This window comes from Dysidea avara, chromosome 15 (assembly GCF_963678975.1).
Source record: "Dysidea avara chromosome 15, odDysAvar1.4, whole genome shotgun sequence".
Lineage (NCBI taxonomy): Eukaryota > Metazoa > Porifera > Demospongiae > Dictyoceratida > Dysideidae > Dysidea > Dysidea avara.
In genome coordinates, this window is record NC_089286.1 from 6,340,711 (window position 1) to 6,352,773 (window position 12,063).

General features: G+C 35.1%; 2 protein-coding genes across 2 annotated transcripts in view; both read right to left on the reverse strand.

Annotated features, from left to right (window-relative positions):
- LOC136245693 (uncharacterized) overlaps window positions 1–1,982 on the reverse strand; it is a 2,711-nt gene extending 729 nt beyond the window's left edge. Inside the window, exon 1 of the mRNA XM_066037182.1 lies at window positions 1–1,982. This exon is cut by the window's left edge and continues 729 nt beyond it. Within this exon, the coding sequence (XP_065893254.1) occupies window positions 1–1,953 (1,953 nt within the window). The 5' untranslated portion in view covers window positions 1,954–1,982.
- Window positions 1–12,063, reverse strand: part of LOC136245727 (sigma intracellular receptor 2-like) — a 209,173-nt gene that overhangs the window by 42,285 nt on the left and 154,825 nt on the right. The window lies entirely within an intron of this gene.

Consider the following 12,063-nt stretch of genomic DNA (forward strand, 5'->3'; position numbering starts at 1 on the left):
TAGTTGTAAACCAGTCCAATAATAGAATCTGTCCTTATATGGACCTTGATAAGCATCCAGTAGTGGCTTAAAATGATTTATACATTTGAATTGTGATAGTGTCCTTGTAAATATTAGGACTGTATTGAATGGTAATAGCATCAGGAATAGAACAAGACACACAATGAACAGAAAAATGAACTTTAGTCCAAACAGTTGAACTTCTGTGTCAACTGACCACACCAGTGTAGTTTTTTTACTGGGAAGACTAGTTATTGTGGAATAAGAGAACAAGACACTGGATACAGTACGTAATATCTTAGTATAGGACAATAGGAATAGTGTAGCAAGAACTGGTAGTGCTCTGTGTGCAGTGAGCCTCTGTATTCTAGTAGAGTATCGACTTGTTATGATGAGTAATGTAGCAATGAAGATGAGGTAAATGGGAAATATCAGTTGTAGCCACATTTTAGCATAGTCATCCATACCATTGTAAAAACACACTTCAATACCCAAATCAAGATTAAGAAATGAAGTTAGTACATAGACATATTTAGTTGGTTCATAACTGGGGAAGAACACAGAACCATTAATACTTACAATGTTAGCATAGAAAATTATTCCATTTATGTTTCCATTAGCAACTGTAAAGTTGGATATAAAAAGAAATATGACGGAAACAATTCCTACAAAGATAAAAGCTATCAGAAGAAACAGATAGTAATTGGAGCATTGTTTACACTGAGAAGTACCAAGCACAGTACTGAGACCTTCTTTACATCTTCCACACAACACACCAATTCTGTTAAACTGACACTGAGAGTCAGGATTGGAGAGGTTGAGGTGTGAGGAGTGAGGTAGACAATAGTCAAATGGACAATGTGAGGACACTTGATAAGTATGGCTGTTGTTGTCTACATTTGTTCTGCCTGTAATCCAACTATTGGCTGGACGTGGAATTGTTTGAGTATCTATGTAACAGCCGTCTGGTGAAATTGTTAGTGTTTTCAGAGTTGGATCACACTGGCAAATTTTCAATATTTCATTCAATGCGAATCCTAATGGACACGGAGATATTCTTATTTCATATACATTCAATAAAACTTGTGGGATTGTTAACTCAAATGATTCATTAATTAATACTGATTCTGTTTCAGATACCATTCCATCCAAGTATATATTACAACTATTTCCATCCATGTATAGTATACTTTTATATTCTATCTTAGTGCATGTTTCTGAAATTAGCAAAATGCGTTTGTTAATATTGTGACTTTTACATGCTCTATTGAATTCCTTATTGATATTCACCTCCATATTATTATGATTATCGACAAATATATTTAGACTAAATGTTTGTCCAGGGTGAAATGGCCCTAGTTCATAAATGGAGCAGTTGTAGTGCTGGTCATCTGTACAGTAGCAGAATACATTAGGATTTCTTCTTGTAAGTGTCAGTGAATTGTTAACAAAATGTATAATTTGCATATTTACTTCAAAAGGATCTGATTGTCTGTAAAATGATTTTTCTGTCCATTCACAGTGTGAAAAGGGAAATCGTTTATTGGATACTAAATCACCATGGTTTTCTTTTAGAAGAATTGAATAGTTGTGGTGTTGTATTTGATTGTGTTTAGCTCTTTGAATGGATTTTTCATATTGGAATAAACACATAATATTATATCTATCATGACCATAACCTGCATAAAACACTACTGAAAAGTTGTTTGCTATAATTTCAAGTCTGGAATGCTCTTTTAGTTTAATGTATCGCATTATAATGCAATAATTTCCTTGATTGTGTGTAAATTTTACACTATTTTCAATTTCAATTTCACTTGTAAGTAAACATATAATAGCTGCACTTTGTATTTTGGCGAATAATGCTGGTCCTAGCTTTAGGTATGTGCATTCTAACCAAAACACAACATCAGTAATTTTAAGGAAAGTAAATGATGTATTCTGAACAAACATTAAAAGCACGGTATGTGGTGTAGCACCTTGTAATTGTGTACTTAATATTGCTGATGCATTTATGTTATTAAATCTGCAGTGTAGTATCATAATAACTGATACTTCAATCCTATTAACAACATGCTTGATAATGGTAAATAAACCTGGGCTACCTTTTCTAATGTCACCTTTGATGTTAGTGAAAGAGCATTCTACAAACTGAATTGAACTCCCAGTTAACTTTTTGTATCCATTTTTGTTGTTTATAGTGATTACTATTACACCTTCATTAAATGCTATATCAGTCAATTCCATTTTATTGATAACTAGCATATTTATACCAGTAAAAGAAGTAGATAAAATGCTCAAGGCTTTATCCACATTTAGTTTCATTCGAAGTATTATAACTTTAATAAACTGCGAATGTTCATAGAATAGAATTTCTATTGCTGTATGTTTGTGTGAAGAGCTTCCCTTGTGATTGTAGTTGAGTATCTCCACAGTACTATTACTTCTGGTCATGTTATAAAGTAACAACAAGTAGCTGGATGTAATGTTGTATATAAGACTGTTCCCTACAGCATTGACAACTGCCAGTCCACACTGCTGGTATAGGCACATGAACACAGAATTCAGCAATGAAATATTTGAACAATTGAAAATATCCAAGGCAGCAAGAGGTAACATTAAGTCCTTCACTTTAGAAACCCCACATTCACTTACAATCAAATATCTGAGATTTATATTGTGTGAGTTATTTATGACCACCTGAGCTGATTCAGTACAGTAAATCATTGTGTACGGCATTTCTTTTTGGCCAATTCCTTCAAGTGTAAAGTTAGAAATGTTTTGCACAACCAGGTCAGTATGAAGGTGATGACTACCTGGTAGGAATACTAGTTGAGTATGAGAAGTGAAATATTTCTCAGAGTTATTAAGGTAGTGTTGTAGGGTATTATTGTTAGTAGCCAGGTAGTGATTATCAGGTACCACATAATATACAACACAATTTGTGGTATATGCCAAACACATGACCATCAGTAGTAGCAAAAGTATGTAGTGCATTTTAGCATGTCAGCACATGTGATGAGCATTAAAACTAGATACGTACATACTTCAACCACAGAAAGATGAAACTCTGATCACATCACTTTTTGCACTGCAATCTCCATGCTTGCATAGTTGATTGCAGGCTAGAAGTAATCCTCCTGTATAAATACACAAATCTAGAAACTTCTTTGAATAGAGAAGTAGTTACTGTTTCATTACAGTGTTGTTATTTCCAGGAATATGAGCAGAATCATAACAGTAAACAAAACTAAATAATTGATACCAGATCACCAAAAGCAGTGGCATACCTTAGTTATGGGTCCATAACTTTTTATCTTTTTAACTTTAAAGTGCATGCGCATGAGCAAAATCAGTAAAGATAATCTAATGAGACAAACTAGTGATATTGTCTACTGAAACTAGTTGCATTGTGTTGACAAATTGCTAGTGAAACTACAAAAGGTATACTTAATAAACATCAAAATGAAAAGTGTAACATTGTATAGATGTGAAAGCACTGTTGCAATATATTAAACAAACACTTCTAACACATGTTAGTAAATATCACAAAAACTGAAACACTGAAAGTTTGCATTTAATGACGCAATTAAACTTGGAATTGCTTAAATAGATTTCTATTCGGACTCAATGGATATGGTAATAACTTGACTATAATTAATAGTGATCAATAGAGGTGGATCCAGGGCAGAAGTGTATCCCCCTTAGTCCCTTCTTAATTATACAACACATTGTAGCCATATGCACTGTACATTATCAAGTCCCATTATTGGTTTAATGTTCAACCAAAGCACTTCAAGGTTGAAAGTAACTCAGTGAAGGATCCAGCTGAGATGAGCACATAATCCCTTCCCACCTTCCCCCACTCTTTCCCATCCTAAGCCAAATAAAAATGGTTCATACTAGATCAGGATACTCTAATACTCAGTCAATGCAAGCAACTCTAAAATCTTTCACTCCATTTACCTAAGAGCTCATGGGATGGTGTTGCAAATGCAACTTCATTCTGAGCATTTATATGGTCAAAAATGTTTATAGCTGAACACTCTACAGGGTGACTTGTTTGTGACCAAATTCTGTACATATGTTACAACTACTTACATAGACACCCTATAGAGGGATCAGCTACAATCAAGTTCTATGTAGAGAGTTCAGCTTCCCTGTAGAGTGTTCAGCCATTTAAAAAGTCACCCTGTAGCTACTCATAACACTTTGTACAGGGTTCAGGTGTGTAAAAAATCACCCTAATAGTTACATGATAATCATTTTATGATGAAATCATTTTATGTAGCTTCAAATTTATAATAAAACAAAAATAGCAGTAGTCTTTCTCGTTTGACAATTCCTGTAGTAAAGAAAAATATAAACAAGTTGAAAGGAGGCCTCAAAGCCAGCCTTAGGCAGCTTGCAATTACAAAAAGAAGTGATATCTATACCAAAACAGCCAAGCTGTGAAGAAAGGGTGAGGCCCTCCAAATGGCCAGGGTGAATAAGTTGTGAAATCAAAGGTGACGGCCAAAAAATCGTTGTTACAGTGTTAATGTCAATCATTTTGAATGATGCATGATAGTGTGATCCATAGAGTCATTGGTATTAGCATCATTGGCCTTTTGGAGGGCTGTACCCTTTTTTCGTAATTTGGCTGCTCTGGTATAGATAGTCATATTGGTATAGATAGTTATATAATGAACGAAAATCAGGAAAGTGCTAACATATGAACATACATGTGAATCAATGATATATAGAAGTTATGGTTATCATCTTCTTATACATACTCCTATACAATTTCTTGGACTTCACTTGTAAGCATCCCAGCATTGTATAAGGAAAGAGTATATATTATATTTCATTCACAACATACAGGCTTTGTGAGTGGCAATGTTTGGTATTTCAAATTAAATAATTAATGTTAAAATTTAATGTACAAGCTGGATAATTCTTTTGAAAACTCTTATTAAATGTCTTTATAAATTAATTATAATTCTCATACCTTGTATTTATTTCCACACAAGCACAAAATGTTATGGTCAAACAAGTCAGTAGTATTTATATGTTCATCAATGCATTGTGCGGATATAGTTGTTGAAGAGGTTTCTTGAAAACAAATATCTGTTATATGTGCATAAACATAGTGTATTGTAATAATGTATCATTAAAGTATTATTTAATGATCGTCTAGTCCAATCAATGGTTCTCTAAATTCTCTTTAGTTAAATGTAACTTCTGGTACTGAATTGTGCAAACGAATGTCTTGTTGGGTTTGGGGTGGTTGTGACCAAACAAAATTGAAACACTTGGCTAATTTTAACTTTAAAAGCAGTGTGATGAAGTGAGAAACAACCTTAACTTTCCTGTGTAAGTTTATATCATACAGTGCTAAGATGATGCACTGTATCATTACTATTCCAACTAGTGTGTTAACTGCAATGGAGTTTGAAGCAGTGTAGAGTGAAACTGCAAAGAGAGCATGAAGGTTGAATATTAGCAGAAGCTCTTGGAAGTTTTTATTTTTACTCAATTTGTTCCATATACACACTCCTTTACTCCAAGTATAAGAATACCTATCATCATATTAGTCTTCCTATCAAGAGCTGATATTCCATAAAATACTGCTCTTGTAAACCAGTCCAATAATAGATTCTGTCCTTATATGGGCCTTGATAAGCATCCAGTAGTGATTTATACATTTGAATTGTGATAGTGTCCTTGTAAATATTAGGACTGTATTGAATGGTAATAGTATCAGGAATAGAACAAGACACACAATGAACAGAACAATGAAATTTAGTCCAAACAGTTGAACTTCTGTATCAACTGACCACACCAGTGTAGTGTTTTTACTGGGAAGACTAGTTATTGTGGAATAAGAGAACAAGACACTGGATACAGTACGTAATATCTTAGTATAGGACAATAGGAATAGTGTAGCAAGAACTGGTAGTGCTCTGTGTGCAGTGAGCCTCTGTATTCTAGTAGAGTATCGACTTGTTATGATGAGTAATGTAGCAATGAAGATGAGGTAAATGGGAAATATCAGTTGTAGCCACATTTTAGCATAGTCATCCATACCATTGTAAAAACACACTTCAATACCCAAATCAAGGTTAAGAAATGAAGTTAGTACATAGACATATTTAGTTGGTTCATAACTGGGGAAGAACACAGGACCATTAATACTCTCAATGTTAGCATAGAAAATTAGCCCATTTATGTTTCCATTAGCAACTGTAAAGTTGGATATAAAAAGAAATAGAATCAAAGCAATTCCTGCAAAAGTAAATACTATCAGAAGAAACAGATAGTAATTGGAACATTGTTTACACTGAGAAGTACCAAACACAATACTGAGACCTTCTTTACATCTTCCACACAACACACCAGTCCTGTTAAACTGACACTGAGAGTCAGGATTGGAAAGGTTGAGGTGTGAGGAGTGAGGTAGACAATAGTCAAATGGACAATGTGAGGACACTTGATAAGTATGGCTGTTGTCTACATTTGTTCTGCCTATAACCCAATATTAGCTGGACGTATAGAATTGATTGAGTATCTATGTCGCAAGTAACTAGTGAAATTGTTATACTTTTCAGAGTTGGATCACACTGACAAATTTTCAATACGTATTTCATTCAATGCAAATCCTAATGGACATGGAGAAATGCTAACATGATACACATCCATTCTATAAAGTGGGGATATAAAGCCAAATGATGATTTTGATATCCTTCCATTCAAATATATATTACAACCATCTCCATTCATGTATAATATACTTTTATATTGTATTTTAGTGCATGTTTTTGAAATAATCACAATTTGTTTGTTGACACTGTGACTTTTGCATGCTCTGTAGAGATGAATGTAAACTAATATCAACACCTCCTGATTGCTATCATCATTGACAAGTAGATTTACACTAAGTGTTTGTCCAGGGTAAACTGGTCCCAGTTCATCAATGGAGCAGTGGTATAATGTTGGTCATCTGTACAGTAGCAGAAAATGTTAGGAATATTTACTTTAATTGCCATTGAATTGTTGATGTAGTGTATAATTTTTTGATTAACTTCAAGAGGATCTGACTGCTTGAACACTGAAAGTTCTGTCCAATCACAGTGTGATGTGGCATACCTTTTGTTGGATACTAATCACCGTGGTTATCTTTTAGTGTAACTGAATAATTGTAGTGTTGTATTTGTGGTCGGCTGAGCATTATCTAGGTTTCATCAAACTTTCATATTGGAATAAACACATAATATTGTATTTATCATATCCATTAGCTGCATAGAACAGTACTGAAAAATTGTTTGCTACAATTTCAAGTTTGGACTGCTCTAATAATATAATGCATTCTGAAGTGATTTGTTTTATTATGTGAAAATGTAATATTGTTTTCAATTTGAATTGTACTTGTAATTGTATGGATAACAGTTTCGCTACTTGATATTTGGTAAACATTACTGGTCCTAGCTTTAGGTATGTGCCTTCTAACCATAATACAGAGTCAGTAACTTTAATCATAGAAAATGATGTGTTTTGAACAAACATTAGAAGAACAGTAGTTTTTGAGGTAGCACCTTGTAATTGTGTTCTTAATATTGCTGATGCATTTATGTTACTAAATCTGCAGTGTAGCATTAAAACTGCTGATATTTGAATTCTGTTAATAACATGTTTGGAAATGGAAAATAATTCTGGGCCACCTTTTTCAGTGCTACCTTTGATGTTAGTAAAAGAGCAGTATAAAAACTGAATTGAACTATGAGTTATCTTGTTAAATACACTGCTATTTGAGTTGATTATAGTAATTGCAATTATATTTTCTGTAAATGTTGTATGTGTCAACTCCATCTTTTTGATAGTTAGCATACTGATACCCTTACAGCTGATAGATAAAATACTCATGGCTTTATTTACGTTGAGCTTCAGATGAAGTATTATAACTTTAACAAATTGTGAATGTTTATAGAAAAGAACTTCTATTGCTGTGTGTTTACAATAAGAACATTCCACGTGATTGTAGTTACTGATCTCCATTCTACTGTCATCTCTTTTCATGTTATGAATTATTAGTAAATAGCTGGATGTGATGTTGTATAAGAAGTTGTTACCTACTACATTAAAAACTTTCAATCCACATGCACTGCTGGTACTGGCACATAAAGACAGAATTCAGTAATATAACATTTGAACAGTTGAAAATATCCAAGGCAATAAGAGATAAAGTAAACTAATTTTCTTTAAAAACTCCACATTCATTACACTAAAGTACGTATCTGAAATTAATGGCTTGTGAGTTATGTATGACCACTTGAGCTGATCTAGTATAGTAAACAATTGTGTACTCCATTTCTTTTTGGCCAATTCCTTCAAGTGTAGAGTTAGAAATATTTTGCACAACCAAGTCAGTATGAAGGTGGTGTTTACCTGGTAGGAACACCAGTTGAGTATGAGAAGTGAAATATTTCTCAGAGTTATTAAGGTAGTGTTGTAGGGTATTACTGTTTGTAGCCAGGTAGTGATCATCAGGTACCACACACAATTTGTGGTATATGCCAAACATGTCACTATGTGGCCCCAACTAGACATTGGGTGACCTGCAGTTCAAATCCTGGGGTTGGAGGGATTTTTTCCTTTCTTTGGCCCCTTTTCTGTTACACCTTTTCAGTCATGAAGTCAGTCACTAGGTCAAGTCAATAAGTCTAAGTCCTTGAAATTAGGTTAGGTAATCCTAAGGCTGCAGCACATGTTGCTGTCAGACCTTCAGTGCTGGTCACTGTAAAGTGTTAGTAATAATAATAATAATAAGTAGAAGCAAATATTTGGAGCACATTTCTCCAGAGATATGGCTGATTAAAATGAACTTACACCAACAATGACACAATATATCAATTTGAGATCACACTAATACTTCATTGTTACATAATAATGCCAAATATTTGATTGTGATATGTAACGGTTTAGAAACAATCCTACTAGACACATACATCTACAACCTCCTTAAATACATAGTAGGCATTTTGAAATCAAGTGTGTAGCCTCACTTATAGTGTATTGTTTCATTTAATGAGGTTATTTAAAGGAGTGAAACAAGTGGGATCATATAATTATAACAATAAGCCAACTAAACTATTCATGCACAATCACCATATTCAATGGAGCCTGAGTTATCTGGACCACCTTAGCTGATTATGTAGAATGCTAATGCAAACCACTATAATGAGTGTGTGTGTGTGTGTGTGTGTGTGTGTGTGTGTTTCTGTGTGCGTGTGTGTTTCTGTGTGTGTGTGTGTGCGTGTGTGTGTGTGTGTGTGTGTGTGTGTGTATGTGTTTCTGTGTGTGTGTGTTTCTGTGTGTGTGTGTGCGTGTGTGTGTGTGTGTGCGTGTGTGTGTGTGTGTGTGTGCGTGCGTGTGTGTGTGTGCGTGTGTGTGTGTGTGTGTGTATGTGTTTCTGTGTGTGTGTGTGTTTCTGTGTGTGTGTGTGTAGTGTGTGTGTGTGTGTGTGTGCGTGTGTGTGTGTGTGTGTGTGTGTGTGTGCAGTGGCGATTCTAGACCTGACCCACAGGGGGGGCCAAGTAGGGAACAGCATAACTATTGTTGTTTGGCTATAGTATAAAGTAGAATTTTCAGGGGGGTCTGGGGGTGCAACCCCCAGAAGCTGCAGGATTTTTGCAATTTAAAGGCTTGAAAACAGCCTAAAATTTGTTCTAAAAACATGAAAAATGCTAAAAATAACAATGCCAATCTATACAGCAACTTTTCCCCAAGATTTTTTAAAAGTTATTTTTTAACAGGGGGGGTCATGGCCCCCCCCAGCCCCCCCTTAGAATCGCCTATGTGTGTGTGTGTGTGTGTGTGTGTGTGTGTGTGTGTGTGTGTGTGTATGTGTTTCTGTGTGTGTGTGTGTTTCTGTGTGTGTGTGTGTGTAGTGTGTGTGTGTGTGTGTGCGTGTGCGTGTGAGTGTGTGTGTGCGTGTGTGTGTGTGTGTGTGTGTGTGTGTGTGTGTGTGTGTGTGTGTGTGTGTGTGTTATGAGACAGCATAGCCAAGTGGCTAGAGCATTGGCCTGGTAATTAAAAGGTTCCAGGTTCAATGACTGGTTATGCCAATTTGGTGTTGTTGTTTCCTTGAGCAAGAAATTTTACTCACCGTGCTCCAGTCTAGCTGTATATTGGGAACCTGATGGCTTGGTGTCATCTGGGGAAGCAGCTCACCCAGCTGTAACATAACTGGGTACCTGGTGTTTTTTTTATTTATTTGTTTATTTATTTTTAAAGGCACAAGTGCTAAAGGTCTGTTTACTGGGGATATATGCCCAACTGTCCTTGTCTTGCTTAGCAGTGTTGGGGTTGTTGTGGAACTTTGGGTTCCGCAACCTCTCTCCGTAAGACATGGATAGTCTTCCTGTGGGTTACTAACCTGCACAAGGCTTAAGTGCCTGAGTGGTGCACAGGCATCCTAATGGTGGTTAATGCTTGTGTGTGTGGCTGTGTGCAGATTTGAGGAGCATTCAGTACTGTGGCCTACAGAGGTTGTTTTTCCATCTTTATTCAGACTCTTGTGAACTTAAACACAACTATAAAATGATAGACTAAAATCAAGGAATTTAAAATTTTTTAGTACACTGCTAGATAAGGGTCAAGTGTGGCATATCTCAAATCAATGACAAACACCAAATGAAAATTTAAAATACATAAACATTGATACCGTTTTAGACTACTATTTAAAAAACTTCATTCATGCTATAAACAAACAAAAAAAATGAAGTATAATCGCAAGTAAAAATGTACACAATTTGCATGTATTCTCCCTGATAAATCTAAAAGAACTGTCTTGAAAATTTTGTCATACCAAATAAACTGAAATGTTCTTGTACACACCAGTGGAATTTTAAGAATGGTGTTACACATTGCAAAGGCTGCAACACAAGTTGCTGTCAGACCCTCAGTGCTGGCCACTGTAAAGCAGTAATAATTAAAGGACGTACTTTAAATGTGATCAAAGTTTAAACCTGTGACACATGCAAGTGAACCTCTTAGCTGCCACATTATTGCAAAGTGCAAATGAAATTAATGTTGGTCTAAAAGAATTATTAGCTATTAGACCTACAAAGATTTTAAAAAGCCTCAAGCCCATACCGAATTTCATACAAGAAACTATAGCTACATGTTAGCCTTACATTTGTCTTTAAATCAGGTTTTCACCTATAGCCTTCCTGCACAGTTGTATAGGCATGTACCAATTTTCTGAACTTATCTGAAAGTTTGTGTTTGTATGCTTGTTTTTCTGCACCCACATAAGCAAAAGCTTTACACTAAAAGCAGCCTGTGTATGAGATTCATACCTTGGTTCCAGACAATAATAACCATCCATCAACTGTAAATTTCTGTTTACAGGTACCATGTAAATCACATAGCTATGAATTTTACATTTATAGGTGCCCTGTACTTTACTCTTAGCTTGTGAAGAAAAAGATAGTGGACTCCTCTATTATCAATACCTAATCTTTTAGTTAAAAGATAGTGACAGTTATATGGAGCCATGCAAGCCTGTTAGGATATCATTTTAGCCTAAGAGGTTCCTTGAGTGACTATAAATTTGTAAGTGTCATCCCACTAAAGACCTATGAGTAGGCTAAAGTCTGCAGTTTATGAAATTAGTTCCTTATTGTCATTTTATATGACAACAGCTATGTTGTAGGCTCATAACTAACATTATACTCATAACTGTCACTGAACCCTACAATGCAGACCATTTATACAGCATAATTTATTGCTATATATTTAGCATGCACAATTACTTTACATCAAAAACTTCAGCTCTGAAACCTCTAGTGTACCCTCCTTGGATATACCCTGTGATTCTCCACAAACATATAGTAATACATTAAAGTTTAACAGCCTCTTGTGGTGAGAGAGTGGCTAATGATTGAGATATTCCAATGAAACAGTCACAAAATTTTCTAACAGAACATTCACAAGTAGATAATACTATAATAGGACAGTCAAGATAACACCATAAAAAGTGCACGTGGGATACAACAGAGCGTTATTGGAGCACAACATTGC